This window comes from Arvicola amphibius, chromosome 12 (assembly GCF_903992535.2).
Source record: "Arvicola amphibius chromosome 12, mArvAmp1.2, whole genome shotgun sequence".
NCBI lineage: Eukaryota > Metazoa > Chordata > Mammalia > Rodentia > Cricetidae > Arvicola > Arvicola amphibius.
The window spans coordinates 159,752,486-159,776,756 of NC_052058.2; the positions used below are offsets into that span (position 1 = coordinate 159,752,486).

General features: G+C 40.3%; 1 protein-coding gene across 1 annotated transcript in view; it reads left to right on the plus strand.

Moving 5' to 3' along the window:
- Positions 1-24,271, plus strand: part of Dlg2 (discs large MAGUK scaffold protein 2) — a 701,330-nt gene that overhangs the window by 414,299 nt on the left and 262,760 nt on the right. Inside the window, 1 exon segment of the mRNA XM_038313618.1 lies at positions 10,191-10,293. Coding sequence (XP_038169546.1) covers positions 10,191-10,293 — 103 coding nt within the window.

Sequence of the window (24,271 nt, forward strand, 5' to 3'; positions counted from 1 at the left end):
CTGGCGGCTGGCTTCATAGCATCTCTCTCTCAGGAGAGGCATGGCAGTCTGACTAACTTAGGAGAGGTATGGCATCTGACTGAACCATCTACCTCACTTCCTTCTTCCTGTTCTGTCTACTCCACCCACCTAAGGGCTGGCCAAGGCAGTTTCTTTATTAAAACAGAAGACCCTCCCACATCATTTCCCCTTTTTCTGTTTAAACAAAAAAGAAGGCTTTAACTTTAACAGCAAAATTACATATAATAAAACAGTTATCAAGTAAGAATTATAGTTACAATATTTATATCTACTTTCTTTTATCATAACTAAGGAAAACTATAACTATTTATTCTTCTTCAGCTCCATCAAAGACTCCAGAAGGACACAATATTACCTAAGTAAATAAGAAATATGCAATTTCCAAACTCTAGAAATGATAGAGACATCTTGTTGCCTGGACAGTCACCCAAAGTTCTTTTGTATTGTTGGGGCATCTATCTTCAGCCTTCAGGCCCACAGTATCCAGCAGACTTTCCCATGAAGCAGGAAATTTCAAAGACAGTTCAGTCACTATCTGTTGTGTCCTACAGAATGTCTCACAGACTCTTTCATGAATCAGGAACCCAGAGAGATCATCTCACCTATAGGCAAGTTCAGCAGTCCTCTCTCTGAGGGTTCTCTGTGTCCAGTTTATGCAATAGTCCAGGCAAGAGCAGTTTCTTGCCCAAATGGCTATCAAACTCCATAAGTAGGCTCTTCGATGCCCATCTTCCTTTTGAAGTAGCTGGTGCTGCCAGGAGCAGATGTGTCTCATTGTCATGAAAAGCCATAAGTTATTAAAACATTTTAAATGCCATATTCTATAGTCTTTGAAAGATATGAAGAATGCCTATTTAACTTAAATATATCTCTATATATCTAGAAAATCTAACTTACATGACTATAAGCTTTACTATTATCGATGATTATCCATTAACAACCTATATTTCTTAATTATACATTACATTTGTAAAATGAACTACACAATCACAATACCTTAATCAGTATCAAAAATACAAATACATATAACAAAATTGACCTTAAATTTAAATCACTAAAGCAAAATCCATATCAATGCAAATTACTCATCTCCCTATTCTATCCCCTTTAAATGTAAAAGAACACATAAACAATATTTGGGAATATGGATGTAGATATTCTCTCCAAACTGCTTCCTGCTGAATGGGGACGCTGTTAATCAGATCTTTCATGGTGTAACCTGTGTGCCAGGTTCATCTCAGTCATTAGTTGGGTGAAGTAATTTTCTGAACGTGTTCACAGCAACCTTTCAGGAGGGCGTGGTCTATCATACCATATTGGGATAGAAGCAATCCACAGGGTCTCATTTTCTATAAAAACAAAAGAAGAATCTCTTTTCCAAAGTATCATATCCTTAGATCCAAATTCTGAAGTCAAGGTATTTTCAAAATATCTAAGTTGGATTAGTTCAGCAGCATTTATAAACAAATATCTTTTAGCAGCTGTTGCTCCTTCCTCAGGATTTAAACAATTCAAAGAGAGCATAATAGTATACAGTATCAAGATTCTCTGTGTATTTTCCATCTTTGTGTGGCTTTATTTTTACCTCTACTATTTCGTTTATTTTACTTTCATTTTTTTAGACGGGTTCTCTGTATATCTTTGTCCTAGAATAACTCTGTAAGCCAGGCTGTCCTTGAACTCACAGAGATCCACTGTCTCTGCTTCCCAAGTGCTGGGATTAAAGGTGTGTGCTACAACACCTTGAAGTCACAGAGGTCAATATACCTCAGCCTCCCAAGTGTTGGGATTAAAGGTGTGTACTACCACAACAAACTACTTCCTTTTTTTTTTTGCTTTTAAGAACTTTAACCTTTAGCCTGCATATATTTTTAACACATAGTAATCCATTTTGACGTTTTCATCAACTTTGAATCTTTCTTTTACTGTATATCTTTCTTTTTCTTTTTCTGACCACATGAGCCTTTAAATTACTGAGCAATATGGGTAGGATTCAAGCCGCGGCTTTGCCGGCTAGATCCAGCCCATTCCTTAGCTTTCCAACCTCATGGCGGAGGTACCCACTGTAGCCATTTTTATTGCCACAACTCTATGGCGTTTCAAGGTCCCTGCCAGCAAGCAAGCTGCAACAGTGTTAAACAACAATCAAAAGCTCCATAGTCAGGATCGCCTGCTTGAAAGAGTCAGAGTTTGCCCTGGCAGGATGGCCCAGAAAGCTGGCATTTTCCCTGCTATGGCTGAAAACCGAAAAAAACACATGCTCAGACCCGAGAAATTGCTGCTACCAAGAAGCCATGCTTTACTCTATTCTTTCCCAAGCTTTCTCAAGCTTTCTGTGGATTCAGTTATCCACGTTGGGCGCCATTCTGTAGTGTGGAGCTGCGGGCAGGCCTGCTTTTCATCCCACCTGGATCCCACTCGGCTAGCTTTACACGCAAAATAACAACACACAAACTGTATTCTTTTAAATACTGCCTGGCCCATTATTTTCTGCCTCTTACTCACATCTTGACTAACTCATATCAAATAATCTGTGTAAAACACCACGAATGGTGTCTTACTGGGAAAGATTCAGAATGTCTGACCTGATGGCTGGCTTCATCGCATCTGGCATCTCTCTGAGGAGAGGCATGGCAGTCTGACTAACTTAGGAGAGGTATGGCATCTGACTGAACCATCTACCTCACTTCCTTCTTCCTGTTCTGTCTACTCCACCCACCTAAGGGCTGGCCAAGGCAGTTTCTTTATTAAAACAGAAGACCCTCCCACATCACCCAATGTCCTTAAGAACAGCCTAGTAAAATAGAAGTTAGTACCATCTTATGAAGAAGCTGAGTTCCAGGAAGGTAGTGAGTTACTCTAGGCCCTAGAATTACTAATTTAAAGGACTAAGGTTAGAGTCTTGACCAAATCTAAACTTGATGTTCTTCCCATGACACTGTTCCTAGAGAAGGCAAGTGACATGAGGTGAGATGGGATACCCCAGGGCCACAGACAACTTCAGGGCTGCCCATGAAAAACCATCTCCAGAGACCATCTCCAGAGCAGTTAGTTCACGCTCAGTCTCATAACAGGAGTGGCAAGAACACCGGCCTCCCTCCCGTTCTCTACACACACTGAGTTCCCGGGGCATAGGACTGTAAAATTGTTTTCCCCTTTAGACAGAAGTGGTCCCCTATTGCAGGTAAGATAAACTCTGATTGCCCTGTACCCCCAGATCCCTGAGAGGTAGATAGTACTGCATCAGGGCTAAGAATCAGACTCGAAGATTTAAGGTTCACCAAATAAAACCGCCAAATAAAAGATCGATCATTTATTATTTGAGCAAGTTATCAACTCTTCAACTCTGTGAAATGTAGGCCAATGCTTTTCTTGATCTATAGAGTTGTCCTAAAGGTTAGGGGAGTTCTTCTGTATTAAGTACTTAGAACAAACCTTGGTACCTAGTACCCACATCCTCATCACCCCTACACCCTCCTCACCTTCCTTTCTCTTGCACCATCTCTCCCCTCTTTCCTCTGCTCATCCTCCCCATTGGTCCCTTCAGTTAACAGATTGCTTCCTGTGGCCTGACCCTCCTTTCTACACACATTTATCCATGCCCCCTGTCTGCTCAGGACTCTTTCTAATTCCCTGCCTGTTCCTCTTTCTGTGTTTTCTACATCCTTCTTGGGGAAACTACCATCCAACCAGCCTCACGTGGATAATCCATTCAGAAATTTTCTCAGTGGTCCTTCTTCCAGAAAACTACCGCATCTCTGCTCGTACCGTCTGTATCTCAGGACATTATGACCTTGTCTTCTCCTAGCATTTGAAATGGGTGTTACCTGTCATTGTTCTCCACTAGATAGAAAATTGTCTGACAATAGCTGTTACTCCTCTCCTAAATTAGAAGGGAAAATAACTAAAATGGCTATTTTTAAGAGTCATCTGTATCCGATATTTAGTATAGGTTTCTCATGAGGCACATATAGGAGGCTAGTAATCAGAATGATCACCCTTCTTGTAATCCTTGATTCAAATCACTTAGCTGAGTCTCTGATGAGGAATTATATTGAGGTTTATGTTGGGGTGCCAGCCCCCCAAACCTCTCAGGATTCAGAAGGATCGCTATAGCAGGCAAAAACTAACTAAAAAGATCTGAGGGTAAATAAATTAGCTCACATAAGTCTTTTTATCATGTCCCATTTATTCTTCCTACGTGCCCTCCAATGCTTTCTTGATGTTTCCTTTCGAGGTTCCTGCGGCTCCTTGCTTTTCCTTTCAGTGTTTCCTCTTGAAATTCCTCCTCGGTGTTCCTCTCAGTCACACACAGATTCCAGTCTATATACCCACACAGACAGAGTTAACGATTCTACAGGTGATAACTATGGTACCAAGCATGCATTTCTTAGGGCTAATTAGATGGATGGAGACTGACAAAGTGGGCACCTTAGTCTCAGAAGACACATGGCTGTAGATACTCCCCGTAGATACTGGAAGGATTGGAATGGGGCTTTAAATCAGTAACAAAATTCTAAGAAGAGAAACAATGTGTGCTAACTAAATTTGGGTGATTAGTAGAGCAAAGGCTAGCTGATTACAGCTTCCTGAGTCTGCTGGTAGAAATTCAGGGCCACTCTGATCAGTTTATCAGTAAGAGCAGACATGCTCTCTCCCCTAATCAGTGCCTGTCCCTATTGATATTTTTATGTGACCACATATTTACTTTCTTTATGAAAGTCCTCTTGGCAAGGATAATTGTGAGGACTATTTTTATGTAGATTTCACTATGAGAACAACGTTTCGGTTGAGTGAATGCTTTCACACCAAGGCCCCACAGTATAGGAAAAAGTCATCCAGTTGCCAGTACAGGGAAAAGTCATATTTAAGAATGATTTATACCATTGCTGCGATGTTTCAGAATAAATCCCATTATGAAGGGGGAAAAGTCATGGCCTCCCCACAAGATTTCTACAGAAGTGACAGCAATTATTAAAAAGACAGGTGTTCCCTAAGTTCTACAAGTCGGGTTTCTCATTGGAATACACTCTCATGAGTCTGTCTAATGATCTGTCAACTGTAGTTTTACTGTATAATGCTTATGGCTCACAGAAGAATTAAATGGCATTAGGATACTAAACCATGAACCATAAAGATATCCAAAAATAGAATGGGCAAATGGAGAGAGAGAGAGTTCTCTGTTACTGGAAGTATACAAGCAGAAGCAGAATAATATATATGGAGGAAGAAGTAGGGTTATTTAACTTGGAAAAGAATCTAGAGACTTGTAATATTTGGAAATTCATATAGAATAAAGAATTTATTTTCTCTGAGCCTTCAGAAGGCTGAATGGAACCAAAAAGTGGAAAAAAAACCAGGAATTTTATCACAGGAATTGACCCATATTGGGATGGATTTCCTGTGATATTTTGAAGCAGTTCCTGAATGATAAGCTAATGTCATTGTAGCAGGTAGATGATCATGTGCCTGGGATAATGTCATGAAACTTAAAGGCTCACTTCTTCACTCACCTCTAGGCCAACTGGTATACCAAGACCAAGGACTTGGATTCTTATGAGTTTAAGGCACAGTGACCACTCACTTGATCCCATACCACACACCACAATTTATTCAAGCTGATTAAAGATTACATAGCCAAATTAAAGCTATAATCACATTCTAGGAAAACATGGAAAATTTATTAGATGACTTGGAGACAGTGAAACACAATAAACATTTTCCAGTTATGCATGACAAGAGACAGCACAAGATATAAAATCTGATGTTCAACAACGGTAAAATGCATTTTTAAAGGCAATATTGATACTTTTTAAACATGCAATAAGACTTTAGAAAGGATTGACTAAACAAAAAGTCAGCAAATATAATAGAGCAGACATTTTGTTTAAAAATAAATTAAATAACCAATTAGCATAAAAGATGCTTACTTTCATAACTGAAAAAAAATCTAATTAAAAATCTAAGTGTTCACTTACCAAAATGGAAAAAGTCAAATGTTGAGGCATATGAATTAATTAGTAGAAAAAAAAACAGAATTATGTTATTTGCAGGAATATAAATTCATGCCCCACTTTTAGATGGTAACGGACAAATGACTATCAAACTTATCTTTGGTTCAACTTTCCATTGGTTGCTATGTATAGATTAATTGTTATCATATCAAAGTGTTAAAGAACCAGTGTGTCATTACTGTCAACTAGTGACATAAAATGTTCCATATGTAGCATTAGATGAATGAGATATAAACGGAGACTGCTCATTCATTTCCTGGCCGCCCAGACCTAAATAATCACACAGAAACTATATTAATTACACACTGTTTGGCAAAATAACTTAGGTGTATTCCTAGTTAGTTCTTATATTTTAAATTAACCCATTTCTATTAATCTTGTATTGCCACGAGGCTGTTGCTTACCGGTAAGGGTCCGGGTCCTTCTCCTTTGGCAACTACATGGCATCTCCTTGGCTCTGCCTACTCTCTTTATATATCTCTGTTCACATTTTCCCTGCCCGACTTACTCTGCTAAGCCATTGGTGAAAAAGATTTATTCATTAACCAATAAAAGAAGCACATATACAGAAGGACATCCCACATCAATGAGATCAATGTGTATGTGTAATATGTAACTAAGAAACTCCTCGAGGTTGGTTGTAATAGCACACACCTTTAATCACGCATTGGGAGATAGAGACAGGAGGATTGTATGAGTTGAGGCCAGTCTGGTCTACATAGTGAGTTCTAGGAACTACACAGAAAGACCTCTCTCTGTAAAAGGGGCGGCCCTTTCATTTCCCGCCATCCGGACCTGAATAATCACACAGAAAACTATATTAATTATAGCATTGCTTGGCCAATAGCTTAGGCATATTTTCTGGCTAACTCTTATATCTTAAATCAACCCATTTCTATTAATCTGTGTATTAACACAAGGCTGTGTGCCTACCAGTAAAAGTTCTGGGCGGTCTTTCTGCTATGGCAGCTACATCACATCTTCTTGACTCTGCCTACTCTCTATATATATTCTTCTAGCCTGACTATATTTTGCCCCTGCCATAGGCTTGACAGTAGCATTCTTTATTAATCAATGGTAAAACATATTCATAGCATACCAAAGGGAATCCCACATCATCATCCCCTTTCTGCCTAAATAAAACAGAATGTTTTAACTTTAACAAATTAAAATTCTTTATATTTATGTGTGTGTGTGTGTGTGTGTGGTGTGTGGTGTGTGTGGGTGTGTACACTGGGTCCCTTGGAGCTGGAATTATAGGTAATTGTGTGCCATCTGATTCTAGGACCCAAACTTGGATTTTCTTCAAGAGCAAATCTTAACTACTGAACTATTTTTCCAGCCCCCAGATAGTTACTTCTTGAGATAATAGTAGGAAGATATTTATTTTGTGCTTTTTAATGCTGATTTTAATTTTTTAGGCATGCATATTATATATCTGCCGTATTTCCATTCTATATCAACATGCAATTGCTAAATAAGATTTATTGCATTTAGGATTTCTTTTTATCATTTAAATTATAAATAATAATGTTTAAATTATACAAATTAACCCATTTTTAAAAGTCATATACACTTTGTCTACCAAGACCATGTCCAAGGAATTTATCCCTTCATGAAGACGTCCATAAATGTATTACAAAGAAAATAGAACTGATTTTTAACCATTGCCACAAGAATCTCACGAGATACTGTAGGATCATTCACCAAGCAGAGTGTTAGACTTCCAGTTCAAACCTTGAATGACATGAGCTTTGTCTGAAAGATGCCCCAAAATATAGAATTAAGTGATAACCAAAACCCAAAACAAGTTGCATATTTATATTAATGATACTTAATTTATCAGTTTAAAAGGTAGCTAATAAAATATGTAGTGAGAACAACAGAAACTCAGATACAGTACATGCTTCACTTAGGAGAATCCAGAGTGATAGACACCTGTGGAGGTTGGGACTGGTGAGAGGTCACTCACGTTGTTTGTTCTGTAATTTTGGATATTTATGTGTTAATGTCCTTTTTGTTTTGTTTTGTTTGGTTTGTTTGTTTGTTGTTTGAGACAGGATTTCTCTGTAGCTTTGGAACCTGTCCAGGAGCTAGCTCTTGTAGACCAGGCTGGCCTCAAACTCACAGAGATCCTCCTGCCTCTGCCTCCCGAGTGCTGGGATTAAAGGCATGCACCACCACTGCCCAGCTGGTAATGTTCATTTTTGACACTAGTTAATTGTTTTACCAGAGAAGAAACTATTTAAAATTATTTGGCACCTGACGTTTGTTCGGTTGAGCTTGCTTTGGGTAAACGTCTAGATAAATCTGCCTTTGCTGACCCTTCTGGCCTGAATCCTTCTGGCCCACCCATCCACATCCTGGGCAGTCTTGGAAATGAATAGATAAATCCAGTAGCTTTAGAATTTCTCAGTTCAAGGAAGGAGGGGGAGGTGGTTGTTAGTTCCTTTCCTCCTGCTATGATAAAATACCTCAACCTGAAGTAACTGATGGGGCCCAAAGGGTTACTTTGCTTATGACTCCAGAGGGAAGATCCATAAGGGCAGGGAGGACATGGCTGATGACTGGAGCGAGAAGCTGATGGGTTACATCTCAACAACGTAGAGGAAGCAGAAGCAGGAGGTAGGATGAGACTACAAAGCCTCCGAGCCTATCTCTAATGATGTACTTCTTCCAGCAAGGCTGAACCTCCTAAAATTCCATGATCTCCCTTCCCCAATACTGCCACTAGCTAGGAATCAAGGATGCAAGTATGGGAGCCTACTGCAAGAGGGGCTTTAGACCCCAGGAGCCTACCCATTCCATCCTTCCGAAGTAAAAAAAAAAAAAAACAGGTTCAGGGAGGAGTATGATATGGCAGTCACTCATTTAATGGTTGGCACAGTGTGCCAGGCCTAGCACAGAGAACGCCCCCAAACTAATACATAGCCAACGCTTGCAGGAAAATATTCACCAGGATAGAAATCCAGAGGAAAGGCAAAAGAAACTATAGATGTTAATGGGAAGCTGTTAATAGCATTATTCTGAGGGAACAAGAATGTAAAGTTGAAGATCACAGGTGAGCCAAGTCAGTTAGGGAAACAAAAGGATAACTACACCTTCCTTCAACTACTCAGCAGTCTCTAGTAAAGACAGTTGCCCCCAGCCAAACACAAGAGAATGTACCGAACGTGCGATGAGCTGAGCAACTCTTAACGTCTTCTCTTGGACGTAGCATCCTGCTCTGTGTACAAAAGGAAACACAGTGAGGCTGCATCTGTGTTGCTTAGAAAGCCAGACTCGGTGGTGTTTTCCCTTCCATCAGGTAAGCTTCTTGTTCTCCTTGGAGCCTTCTCAGAAGGACACGGGACGCTTGGCAATTGTATGCTGCTGACTTATTAGCCCTATTATTTGGAGGAAGATTTGAACTTTGGCTTCTCATTGAATTTTGACTTGATGATTTTATCCTTCTGGCAGAGTCCAGGGCTGTTTTATAGATGCTCTGCCTCTTCTCCGTCTGGGCTCCAAACGGGACTTAGTGACAGCAGAATAAACTCCAGGCACTCCTTATTTCATTTTTGTCAGAATTCATTACGGCAATTGGGCCATAAGAAATGGGGCTAGTCGAGTTATTTTGGAACAGGACTCGGGGCTGTCTCACCATGCTCCATATGACAGGACTAGGCACTTACCCACAAGAGAGAGCTCTGGCAGCAAGCCAGCACCCATTCCCCTACCGCCTCCCCAGATCGTCGTTGAATGTATGAATCTGTCGGCACGTACTTGTCTGTGGTATTACAGTGTCTCTCTCATTATCATTTCTGCCACCCCTAATTTTTAAAGCCAATCTGCCCCAGAAAATCTGGGAAACCCATGGGAAAATGGTAATATACATACTAAGACCCTGTGGACAGGGATATAGACAAAATATTTCCCAACTCAGCCAGGCTGTGCCATGCACGCCGGATGAAATTGCATACCCCTGCTTTCTAAAAGTAATCATGACTAGGAAACTTACTGAACTAAGAAACACCTCAATAAGAAATGGAGGATTTTTTGAGGTGTATGGCATGATTTTAGATAGTTTATTAATTTTGGAAAACTTTTTTCTGCTGTCTGCATTCTGTCGGTCAAATGCAGACATTGTTCCTAAAACTCTGGTCTGTCTTCTAGGTGAATGGCATCGATCTCCGTGGAGCCTCTCATGAGCAGGCAGCTGCGGCACTGAAGGGGGCTGGGCAGACGGTGACAATCATAGCACAATACCAACCTGAAGGTCAGTCCACACTCGTGCTCTGAATGTTCCAGAATGGCTCTTTGTGGCTACATTACTGGTTGCCAGTGCTGATGTTGGCCATAACCAGGAATGTTTCTATTAAACTACGTACGGTGGAAACTTGATTAATGTCCCCCAAATCTCACAACATTGTTACCCCTAATCTTCCAGGAGAACGTTGGGCAGTTAGAAAAGCTCATACGAACAGATGAACTCAAATAGTCCAAAACCAGAGCCAGCTTTATTGCATTTATCGGCTTCTAGTCACCAGCGGATACTGGAAAAGCAAATTCTCTGTTAAGTAGACTACTGTTTCTGCTCAAGGCAATACCTTAATTCTGATTAATGCTAATATGTCTTTTGGTGTTCCACCCACTTCTCAGCTACGCCGTTCTCTGGGATCAATAACTGAAAAGAAAAAAGACAGGTACTTGGAGAGATGCCACGGTTACCAGTTGGATTGGCCAACTGCGCATTGATGACATATCCCAAATGGGATTAGCTCTTTCTTTATTTAGACATCTGCTTCTCTTATTAGAATGATTCTCAGGGAATACAACTAGGAAGTGAAAATTGTGTGTGTGTGTGTGTGTGTGTGTGTGTGTGTGGTGTGTGTGTGTGGTGTAATGGTCTTTTGCTAATAAAACATAAACCCAACACTGTGGAGTTAGATCTTGTGTTAGATCTAGGAGAGGACAATGGCTTTCCATCTTCACAAAATGCAGGTTACTGGGCTAAGAAAGGAGCGTATTCAACAAGTGAGGATGTGATTAGAAACTTGGTGAGATGAGCTCCGAGGGCGGGGTATAAAGAACTACTTTGTCCTTTTCAGACTACTCCCCATTAACTTTATGTCACTGCGTGTCCTACGGCAGGTGTAAGTGTGGGTACTGTCTATGGCAGCCTAGATTTTATCATTATAGGTAGAACAGCATGTTCCACAAAGGAATAAATAAAATTCTTTCTTGTAGGCACAATTGCCATATTGGTTTGGTTTGCTCCTGACTTTGAATAGAATCAAATTTGCAAGCAAGTTAAACAAAACAGTCTGTGTCATGTGGCCAGGGGACTGTAAAGAGAGCATGCGTGGTGGTCAAAGATTAGGTGCCTGATGAGCACACGCTTCCTAGATCCTGCTAGGAAGTCTTTGTGCTTCTTTTTTTTAAAAAAAAATTATTTATTTAATAAGCTTTGGTGTTTTTGCCTTCATGTCTGTCTGTGTGAGGGTATTAGGTCCACTGGAACTAGAGTCACAGACAGTTGTAAACTACCATGTAGGTTCTGGTCTTCTGAAGAGCAGTCAGTGCTCTTAACCACTGAGCTATCTCTCCAGCCCCCTGCTGCTTTTTAAATATTGGTACATTTTCCCCCAAACAGGAGTGTGAGTGTTCCCAAAAGTATCTATTATAAAACAGAAAATGGATTAGAATAATTTAACAAATTCTTTGTCAATCCTAGTGAGAACTGCTTCATACTACCTCCCATGTTTTCAAAAGTCCCTTTCTTTCTTGAACTCTAAGCCCTTCGCCATCCTGCCACACAGAGATTAAAGTCCATGGCTGTTTTTCTGTTTCTGAAACTGTCGCCTCAGGTAATTCTACAGACTAATAAGTTGGCTAGTGCCCTGGTTATACTACCAGAAAGCTTACTAATTGAGCCAGTGTTTAACCTTGAACTGGGTGATTGCAAGCCACCACGTCCTAGTTCAACAGTGTAAATCTCCAGGCTTCCCCTGGAACTCGCCCCAGCTTCCTCTTAAGTGCTGTATTTCAGAGGAATAACAGACTCCACTCCATCAAGATGCCCATGAAAAGTGTGTCCTACAAATCACATCAATTGCCGGTCATAACGAAACCTGCCAAAGAAAATAAGCATCTTTCGCAGCGTCAACCTACAGAATGCATTCGCAGGATGATGGCCCTGATTTAATGGGGCCTCATGTGCCACAGCTTTGTCTCTGTTGGAAATGAGGCAGTAGCAACAGGAAGCAATCAGTTTTGTTCTCCCTTTTGTAAACTTTATGGGTAGTCAAGCCTGAAGTGAACTATTCTTTGGAAGGAAAGATTGATTGGATTTTTGTTTTGGTTGTTTAAGGACATTTAAATTGCAAAACAGCTTAAGGAAATAACAAACAATTTACTTTTAAATTAACAAGTGAATTGAAGAGTAATCTATGAAGGCTATGAGATTTCATTAGAGAAATCTTTTTTCTTTCCTTCTCTCTTTTGAGACAGGGTTTCTCTGTGTAACTGTCCTGGATGTCCTGGAACTCACTTTGTAGACCAGGCTGGCCTTCAATTCACAGAGATCCATCCTCCTCTGTTTCCTGAGTGCTGGGATTAAAAGTGTGTGCCATCACCATCTGGCTCATTAGAGAATTCTTATCGGGCCCCTTTCATTTCTGTTAATGTTGTTAATGAAATGTTGTTATATGACTTTTTCTTTTTCGGTTTTGGGTTTTTTGTTTTGTTTTGTTTTTTTGAGACAGAGCTTCTTTGTGTAACCCTGGTTGTCCTGGAACTCACTCTCTAGACCAGGCTAGCCTCAAATCATAGATACCTGCCTGCTGGGATTAAAGGTGTGTACCACCACCATCTGGCTTATTACATTTCTTTTGGAGTAGTCAAGAACTAGACTTTTAGGCTGAAGAACAGATCATTGGATAAAGAGCTCGCCTCACAAGCCTGAGGACTTGAACTCATATCCCTAGAGTCTACATAAACCCAGGCCTGGTAGGATACATCTGTAATTCCAGCACACCTACAACATGATGGTAAATGGAGAAACAATTCCCTGAAGCTCACAGGCAAGCCTGGCATATACACTTACAAACAAGAGATCCTGTCTCAAGTAAAGAAGAACTTGGGTCTGACATCGGTGGTTATCCTCTGACCTCTACTACACCCAAAGGCATGTGCATACCTGCACTCACACCCATATGTACACACATCTATCACACACACACACACACACACACACACAGAGGGGGAGGGAGGGAAGGAAGGAGAGAGGGGGGAAGAAGAAGAGGAAAAGGAAGAGGAAGAGGAGGAGGAGGAAGAAGAAGGAAGGACTGTGCTTCTAGTAAATACACTTTGAGTCACTTTCAGTTGATGTAATGGGGAAGCCACTGAATACTTTATTCAACATTCCTAGATACTTAGAAATTTTACCTTCTACCTCAAGTATATTGCATGCTATTCATTCCCAAGTAATTTTTTCACCTTCTAAATAAAAATACTTTATTATGCGTAATGGAAACCAGTTCCCAAAGAATATGAGCAACATTGATGATAATAACCCTATCTCTGAGAATCATGAAACGGTATAGAAAAGATAAGCCTCCAGGGTCCATAACAACACGGAAATAGCATAGCGTAGAGATGTGGGAATGGAACTACTCCTTGACAAATGGGTGAGATTTGTATTAGAAAGGAGGGGAAAAGAGTATCTTGCTGAGCTTCAAGATGGATGGTGGTTCCATGCAAGCAAATGTTATCTGGGCTCTGCTCACTGATAAGTCTCCCTGGTGCTGTGACAAGTATTTCTTCAAGAGTCACTAAACTAGTGGGTGAGAGATTTATAAACCTCAATACTGGTGTTTCCACTCAAAGATATTGGTGATCAGAGGGAATCCTAATTTTTATTTTCTTGGACTTTTCACTTTTGTTCCGAAGATAGGAAAAAAAACTGAAGGAAAGTATGTTGCAAAATACCAACTGTTAAATTTCTATAGTTCTTAGCAGGGATTTTCAAATAACTATAGTCATTATAATGTAGCGATAAATGTCTACTCTGGTGAGTTTTGTGGTACAAAGTGAAACTGTGTTTATGCCCAGTTCTACTCAGAGTGAGCGTGGTCCCTTTCATCTACATCCTGTCCACCATCCGTCTCATTCAGTGTGCAGTGCACAGTAGCGGTGTCTGCTCCTGTAGACAGTGGGAGGACCTGCTTTCCTCCACCCTTTCTTCTTCAATAGGGTGCTCAAATTCCTGGAATTAAAAGCCCAAAGACTTGCTGCATGAAATTGAAACAGCCTGCTCATGGTTTCACTTACAGATTCAGTCCATCGATATTCTTTTCTCTTTCTGGACTCTTTGTATGGTCCCAAGGAAATGACAAAACAGTCTTCCTTGTGTGTCAGATGGTAACAACCAGCACAAAGAAATACGAAGTGAGGATGGGAGTGGCAGGAAAATATTTAGTGATTCTGGAAAATTGCGTTGCTGAGATATCACAGAGACAATTCAATAAAAAAATGAATTTATTGAAATACCTCTCTACCAGATGTGGTACATGGGCCAGCAACATAGACAAGTGTTAACCCAACTTTCACAAGCCAGCATTTGCAATCTACTAAGATGCCCAGATGATTTGTGCTCATATGCAAGTTTGAAAAGTGGTTTTGGTGTACTTGGGTCCATGAAAACATTGTCATCTGATACCAACTTCATCTATCTGAAGCACCAGGAGGTCACATAAAGCTATATCAACTGGTTTTATTTCTGGGGTGTGTCATTCAGTGATTGGTCCTAACCCGTTAGTTTTGCTAGGGATGGGTACAATGGCGGGGGATTTCAGAAGCCTCTGTGTCATTCTGCTTTGGATATGTCTTCCCTCTAAATATAGATTATCAAGGAAGGTGGTGTTTTTGCTAGAACTCCTTAGGTAGTGAGACACTGAACTTGGTCAAGTGTCATTGCCTATAGTGTGGCCTCTACTAAAGGTAAGGAACAAAACAGGAGGGGGGGGGGTGAAGAATGACTCCCTTCCTGGCAGATGCCTCTGTAGACCAAGTCAAAGTCCTTAAGGCATCATATAAAACTTCTTAGAGTAATTTATTATTTTTTAAATCAGAAACTCACTTAAATAATCTTGCTCATACCTCCCAAGTCATAATGCTAACTCCAAAGGAATAGAATGTACTTCCTTCATAAAAACATGAAACCCTGACCTTATTGGGACTACCTATTGAAAGGAAACTTTAAGTTAATATATAGCTGAAGAAAATAGGTTCTGTAGCCCAAACATTATCAGAAACGTGAGCATCTACACCATAGATGAAGCTTGTTTACACTGTAAGGTGTAACCCTTTCTTAAATCAATGTAGCTGCAGGTTTATGTGTGTGAATGAGTCGCTTTGGCAGGTAAAAATGTTTTACCAAGGCAAATAATTGTATCTTAAATGCCCAGGCAAAACTGGCAAAGTTCCAGCTATGGAACTTGGTCAGAAATTACACCAAATCATAGAGAGTGTTTAAAAAGACCCAACTCTGTCCCGGGATTGGAAGGCTTGTTTTCTAGTACAGACTTTATACTATTTCATCTTTATGAGCCTGTTTTCTCTCATGTCTTTAAATGAATAAGGTAGGTGGGGTATTTTCAGAAGAACTATATAGATAATAAATTCAGACTCAAACAAAGTATACTTGATCTCAGGTGATAAAGCAGCATTAGCTCCATTGTTTGAACGTTTTCTCACAAACATTGTATCTTTTCTTCATACCTTCTAACGCACAAGAGTAAATGAACAAACTGGAATCTGTGTAGTTTAATTAAAATTACTAAGAAATAAAAATTTAAAGTTGTTAGGATCCTTCAAGATGATCTCTTCTGTTCTTTATGTGACCCCCTGCAGCACTGCAGCCCGGCAGTCCAGAGAGGAAGGGGCTCTGTCTTAAATAATAGTTCCTGAAGCCAAGGCCAACTGAGCAGTTCCTCGTCTCCTTATTTCTTTGAATTTACTGTAGTTGCTGGCAAAGCTCTGTGCCTAAGCAGAGTCCAGAAAGAGATTTATAATCTGAGAACATAAATGGGTCGAAACCTCTTAGGGTGGGTCAGGGCTTCCTCGTTTTATTATCACGTCTAGCTGATAACTTCTAATTGTCATTGTTTATATATCGTCGTCCATATCACATGTGAAAGCAACTATTTTTAATTTAAAAATACATGCCAGGCTGGAAATGCTAATACTTTACTAAACGCCTCAACTATATCAAGATTTCTTCTTTTCCATTATCCCTCACCCATGCGCTACCCTTCCTCCATCAAGCCATCCACCCACTAAATCATCCCTCATCAATGCGCTCATCCTTACATGCTCTGAAATGTCCAGCATAGTACATTTCTAAATATGTTACATTAACTTTGGTTTTATTAATGAGCGGTATGTAATAATTTTTAACGAACTATTAGGAAGGTAAGCTCGCATGACACTAGAATTTGTATTGTTTAGCAATGTGTTTCTCTACAACCGTATCTCTGCCTCTCTATGCCCACTCACCCAATATACACACAACCAATGATAGGTAATACGTAGACCAGCAACTAAAAACTCTCCCAAGGGCTGGAGAGATGGCTCAGAGGTTAAGAGCACCACATGCTGCACCACACGGTGGCTCATAACTCTCTATAATGAGATCTGGTGTCCTCTTCTGACATTCAGGCAGAACACTGTATATATAATAAAATAAACAAACAAATAAAAATCTCTCTCAAGATACTCCTTCAGTCAATGCACCCTTTCTCTTAATTGCCTCATCCCTGCTCCCATCAACAGGACATGACTATGCATAGTGTGTAGATTCATGAGAGTTTCTCTCCATATACCTTGATGATTAACGATGCTGAGTCTGTCTGCTTATGCCAAAAACCCACTCTGACCCTGAGCAATTCAGCCATAATAGAAACAGGCACCCCTTTTTAACTCAGAAATCTCCACTGACCTCGTTGTCTGTTCTTGAAATGTTAACTATCAAACTCACATCAAAGTAACCAAAATATTCTGTTGTTTTGTTAATTTGGAAGGGGCGAGCTCCTGGCCTCTACTAAGATAAATTACTCACTGCTAGAAGGAGCCAAATGATCCATGTGCCAGAAATATCCTAAAAACCAAGGTCCTTAGATCCACACCTACCATTTGCCATACTTAAATCAAAGACTTGGAAAGAAATGCCTTTAAAAGCATTCCGCGCTATACCATTACAGAAAGAAAACCATCGTTACTAGCCAACTATTCTAGTTCATACAGAATCTCAGGTTTCAGGAGACAGTGTGGAAGAGGGATGCAAACCCAGGCAGACTAAAACACCTAGGAAACTCAGTTCATATTCCTGGTGTTCAGTCGAGTTGACCAAAGCATCTGATTAAGCAGCCTCTCACTTAAGCTGGTTTGAAAATTTAGAAGCAGTTAATGAAGCGCTTGTTTCTCTAGCCCGTTAGTCTATAGCCAGTGCCTTACTGTCCCTGCTCAAGGCACATGGCCTTTCTGAACCCTGGTTCCCTGTGGTGAGAGATTGATTTTGGCAGTGTGGAGTCTGGGGGGATGGCAGGATGAGATTCAGTCAGATAAAACCCTGCTGGCCTGAAACTAAGGATGGCAAGATTTTGCTTTAGACTCTTGACCTGACATTGTATGAAATTTAACTTAAGCGTGTTGTGAAAGGAAAATATAAAATTACAGTAAGCGGGTAATGCCTAAGTTTCCTCTTTTTATTTCTTACCCTTTAAAGATGTAGAAATTCTGCTTTCACAGACTCACAGGAAGAGAGGATTTGTATCTGTGAGTTGCTCTGTGTTCACTAGGGTTCGAGCTTTTTATGTTTCAAGTTTAACTCAAATAGAAGCGCTTATTTCTTTTAGGGGGTTTTAAATCGACAACTTACTGTGCACGGTTCTTAGTTTATAGGGCCCGTTGTAGCCAAAGCTTACTAATTTCATAAATTTAAACTGTAATTCCCAAGCCTTAAAATAAGTTGATTGAGTCTAAAAGCAAGTAAAATGAAAAAAAATCTATTTCAGGAAATCAAGGACACAGAACACTGAAATAATGGAGGTTAAAGGTTAATCGGATTTCTCAGAATCACAAAGAGGAGCGGGCTTTCTACAGAAGAGTCAAGCCTAGGGTAGAGACGTGTCCATCTTTAGTGCCCATCTTTAATATGGCTCATGAAATGCTAATCCAAATAGGATTCCTGGGAGACTCATTGATTCTACTGGCTAGGTTTCTAAAAAGCAAGAGTATCCAAACTATTTTAGTTCAAGATGGCATCCCCTTTTTGCTTGTTGTTGTTGTTTGTTGTTTTGTTTTGGTTTTTTGCTTTTCAGACAGGGTTTTTCTGTGCAGCCCTGGCTGTCCTGGAACTCACTCTGTAAACCAGGTTGGCCTCAAACTCACAGAGATTCACCTGCCTCTGCCTCCCTGGGATTAAAGGCGTGTACCACACCACACCCAGCTCTCAAGATGACTTTCTTAAGCCCCTCTCTGTTTGCTCAGAGACATCATTTCCCCACTGCTAGGAGTAACTTCCTTTATTAATAGAGGAGTGGCACACACACTGGGGACATGATGCAGTCACAGAGCGAAACTCATTCCTTCAGTCTTCATTCAGCTGATATTCATTTAAGGCTTTTAATAAATGGTGGGCAGCCTTGGCTATCTGAGGCTGAATGGTAGGCATCACAGACATAAGGCTAATGGGCCTCCAATCAACCAAATAAAACCTCACTGGGGCATGACCGAAGCTGTCATGCCTGCTGTAGAGACAGAAGGGAACGTGGATGTTGACCCCCTAGCATCTAGATACCCAGTGTGTTGTAAACTAGACCAAATAGAATTCCATGACTTAGATCAGAAGGTCAAGAAAGCAGCCTCTAATACTCTCTCTACTCTGAAGGGTGAGGAGGAACTAACTTTTCAAAGCAGAGCAGAAGTGACGAGGGAGAATATTTTCGGAGGGAAGTATCTATGAATTCAGTCTCTGGGAGAGAAATGTCTGCAGGCCCTGAAATCAAACCAGAGGAAGCTGGAGAAACACAAGATGTAGGACAGAAGAAAGAGGCAGGCTGTGCCGCACAAGATGTAAAGTCTGGGTCTTCCCCTGAAATCAACGATAGGGCCACTGAAATGGTTTAAACCCCAGAATGGTGGGATCAGTTTTGCTCTGCAAAAGATGTCTACCAAATGGAAAGAGTTCAGCAGGCACAGTATAGACCAGAGTAGACCACAGAATCCCCAATCTAGGGAATATTAGTTTTCCACAGCCCCCAGTGAATACCCCAATACCACAGCTATCAATAGCTACGTGCAATGAAAAACTATATGAATTCTCTTTCTTATCTCTACATCCACCCAAAATATCTTAACTCTTGGGCTCACAAAATGGCTCAGTATGTAAAGGTGCTTGCTACCAACCTTTATATGTAAGTTTGATTCCTGGGAGCCACACAGTAGAAGGAGAAAACAGACTCCTGTAAGTTATCCTCTGACCTCTACTCCTATGACATGTTACACGCATACACATACACATACAAGTACACACGCACACACACACCAAATGTACCATTAGAAACTTAATCTTAATTCCTTATTGCACCGTGACTATTTTTGGATGGCGGTTAGTCATGAATCATTGAAAATGCACAAAGAGTAATCTGACTATTCCAGAAGAGAAAAAAATGTTGGCTAGATCAAATATGTAGCAAAATAGGGAGAAATTTAGACAGACTCAAGAAGAAAATAGGTAATAAAACCATTAGATTCACGGATAGGTTTAATAAAGATACAGAAATTCAGTTGGTCTCAAAATGCACTCCTGTAATCCCAGCAACTGGAAGACGGAGGCAGGAGGCTGATGAGTTTACAGTCAGCCTGAGCTACGCAAGATGTATGTATCCCATGTAAAATTAAAACCTAGTGAGAACTTTGGGGGGTCCAGGAGTCTTGAGTCTGAAGTTTGGTTCTGGGATAAAGGTCAGTAGGAAGCTCACCACGTTACTAGCTGGGAGGCCTAGAATTAGTGGCAGCCTCTTTGTGGGTGGGGAGCGGATTTACCTTCCAAACTTGCCAGCAGAACTGGGGAAAACAGTCATAGAATATTTGGAGTGTGATAGAGTACCCTTTGAGCATGATTTCCTTCTGAGGTGGTGTGTGTGTGCACGGTGTGCTCTACTCTGCTCTGATCTGGACTAAGTTTATGTCTAAGTCTCCATCATTGATCTTTGGAGCTGGAAATGTAATAATAAGAACTCTTGTCTAGCATGTACAAGGCCGAGTGCCTGATCCCCAGAACCACAAGGAAAACAGTGATCTGTAATATTAAAAACAGTTGCTGGGGACTGAAGAGGTACCTCATCAGTCAAGAGCACCGGTTATTCTTACAGCAGACCTGGATTCTGTTTCCAACACCTCCATGCTGGCTAACAAGTGTTTGAAACTCCAGTTCTAGGGGATCGGACATCTTCTGGCCTGCGAGGGTACCATGCATGTACAAAGTGCACATACGTACATGCATGTGAAAATAACCATACATATAAAATAAAATAAGTAAAATAAAGGTAAATTTTAAAAAAAGTTGCTTCCTTAGGGCCTATGTCCAACTTCATTCAACATAAACCACCCTCAGTTTTGCTGTGGTTTCTGAAAGAACAAAAATTATATAAACAAGTGCTTTATCCAGATGAACCTAAAAATTGGCCTTGAAATTTTTTAGGTATGAAATACACTCAGTAAAACATAAAATATTAACTAGCATAGGAATAAGACATTTTTCCCAAAATCAGAATAACAGCATAAATATTGAATTTTTCTTTTAATATGACCAACATAATTCCCAGTGTACTGTAAATTAGCAAGGACACAAGTATCCCAAAAGAAACCTCCATTTAATTGTTCTTCATTAATTGCTACATCTTTCTGGAAAGAATGGAACATTCAGTACCCTCTAAAGAGGGCATTAAGATTCAAAGGGATATGAAATAAGGTTAACATCACCCCTTAAAAACACTGTCAAGAGTTAATTTGTTTTGTGCAACAACCATTTTCACATGGTAATACTTACAATAATCTTTCTTCATTATGTGACAGTCTTATCCTAATGACTCTTGTTTAAGGTCACTAAGAAATGGCCTTATAAAATGACTGGCTTCTTAATAGTGTAGGCAGTCATGTTCCCTTTGATCTGATTCTTTAACTATTTCTATCTTCTTTTAAATAGTTGAATTTCTTTAAAAAAAATAAGTCATATCCATGGTGGAATACACATCCAACAAGCAAAAGGAGAAAGGACAGAGTTTTGGTGACAATTCCCTAACGCCCTACAATTAGTGCCAAGTGCTAGGAACCCAACAGGCACTCAGAGGAAGCACATTTATCTGTAAAAGCTGCTGCTCAGGGTACTGGCTAGTGAGAAAAAATATGTTCTCATTGCTATCATCAAAACGTGACTGAAACAATATCCAGGTAAATGAGGGTGTGACAGATGCTATGCTGGCCGGGTGGTGGTGGCAGCACATGCCTTTAATCCCAGCACTCGGGAGGCAGAGGCAGGCGGATCTCTGTGAGTTCAAGGCCAGCCTGGTCTTTAGAGCAAGTTTCAGAACACACTCCAAAGCTACAGAGAATCCCTGGCTCAAAAAAAAAAATGTTATGCTGAGAGATAGGGACAGAAAGCAGAAGAAATAATTTCCCCTTCCTCCTGATACATACATACATACATATATACAAACATACATACATACCCACACATGCATATATACACATACAAACATATATATATATACATACATATATGTATATATATATATGAAAGTAGTTTTCTTCATTTTCTTGCCTGTCTGTTTTATGGAAGTTGTTGATTTGTAAAGGTCAAATACATACTGAAGGTGCTTCGTTATCTGAGCAGTTAAATTTCTCCCACAAGTTGAGCTTCTATATAATTACAGTCTTTTATCTTTTCTGTGAACAAAAATATGAAGTAAAAATTTATAGAGATCCCAAGACTGTGGAATAAGCTATTAGGAATATGAATTATAATATCTGAGCATAAAATATTAAGTGTCCTTTTAATAAAACAAGAGCTAATTTTTAGGAGGAAAACATGTATTTGTCAAGCATTCGCTTGATGTGTGACTTAGTTTTCTTAGATCCTTTCGGACCTACATCATGTATCTGAATGTGTGCTCAGATGACACCAAGCTGTCATTCATCAGACACACCTTCTTCATTGTAAACCAGCAGGGGAGGAGCCCATGCACCGCAGAGCAAGACAGGAGTGGTTCTCTCCTTCTATCTTCACGTGGTTTCAGATCTGGAGCTCAGCCTTCCGGGCTTGCACAACAAAGCACCTTTACCCTCTGAACCCTCTCACCAGCCTGGTGTTTCTTCTTCTGTCACTCAGATAGTGATATCCCAACCCACTCCAAATTCCCTTCTACCTGCTTTCCTCTGCAACACCCATGTCTTGTCTGTGCTGTTTTCTCCTCCAGTCTATCTTACTAGAGAAGCAAACATCCAACCTCTTCAAAAACCACGAGCTTCATGGGGAAGATCATGAGAGTCACAGGGAGGTGCTAACTCCAGGAAGCAGCCAAAAGTGATTAGTAATGATTGATCAATGAAGATCTGTGTTGCCGTGATTTTCCTTTTTTATTGAAAAGAAAATTTGCAGCATATTCTGGCCATGATTTTCCCTCTCCCAACTCCTTCGAGATCCTCCCTGCCTCCCCATCCATTCAACTCCATTTCTTTCTGTTTCTCTTTAGAAAGCAAACAGTCAAGCAAAACAACAACAAAAAAAAAACAGAATAATACAAAACACAGACTCACATCCCCATCCTGCAAAAGCATGAACATACAACATCAGAAACCATATTTATAAGCAAAAGGCCAATATGACAAAAAAAATCTGTCCAAACAATGCAATATAAGACAAAAAGTCTACAAAAATCCGTTTTGTGTTGACCGTCTATTTCTGGGCATGCAGCCTGGCCAAAAATGTGGTTTGTATACCCAGTGAGACTTTAATGGAGAAAACATTTTTTTCCTCTGAAAGTAGATGTTGATTGGAAATAACTTTTTTTTTTTTTTTTGTTTTTTTTTTGTTTTTTGAGACAGGGTTTCTCTGTGGCTTTGGAGCCTGTCCTGGAACTAGCTCTTATAGACCAGGCTGGTCTCGAACTCACAGAGATCTGCCTGCCTCTGCCTCCCGAGTGCTGGGATTAAAGGCGTGTGCCACCGCCGCCCGGCTGGAAATAACTTTTTGTTTAGGGATGGAAGCTCATGTCTACTTTTGCCTCTCAGAATTGGGACCCAATCTGACTTGAACTGTGCAGGCCCTGCGCATGTCACAGCACAGCAGTCTGTGTGTGTTTATATGTGTCAGTCCTTTTATGTCTGGAAGACTGTTTTCTTCATGTCGTCTATCCCCTCTGGCTTTTAAATGTTTTCCACATCCTCTTCAGCATAGCTCCCTGAGCCCTGAGCAGAGGAATTTGATTAAGTCATTCTATTGGAGACGAATGTTTCAAAATGTCCCGGTCCCTGCCTTTTGTCCAGTTTTTGGGTCTCTGTGTTGAGTGGAAGCTACTGCAAGAGGAAGCTTCATGGATGATGGCTGAGCCAGGCAGTGATCTGTGTTGTCCCCAGGATGATGTGACTGATGGATGGTCCCGGGTAGAAAGTCAGCAATTGGTTGTTCTTAAACCTAAGTGTTATGAAAAGGGGTCGGACTGTGTAGGTGCTGAATCCATTCCAAATAAGGATGAAAATAAATGAGAAGCAGTTGGGCACCAAAAAGGACCCACAAATGCTCTTCTTTACACCACTATGAAGTGTCCACATGGCAATGAACTAACTGATTTTATGCGCTCAAAAATAATGCCAAGCTAATATAGAGAAAACATATAATACTAGTAATTACAACATTAGGGAGTGATTGGTATGTGTACATTTTGATATGCCTTATGCTGTTTAATCCTCATAAGATATTACAGACATGGCTGTATCTTTATATTTTGGATGAGGGAATAAAAATCTTTTTTTAAAAAAAGCTGCATGATAATTAGGTACCCAAAGCAAACTTACCACCGTGGTCAGCCTGGCTCTCCTGCCCATTAGCAACACCACATCTCTCAGCAGGAAGATCTTAGCTACTTCCCTCTGGGTCCTCACCTAGTCCCCTCTGGCTTTGAAAGGTGCAGAAG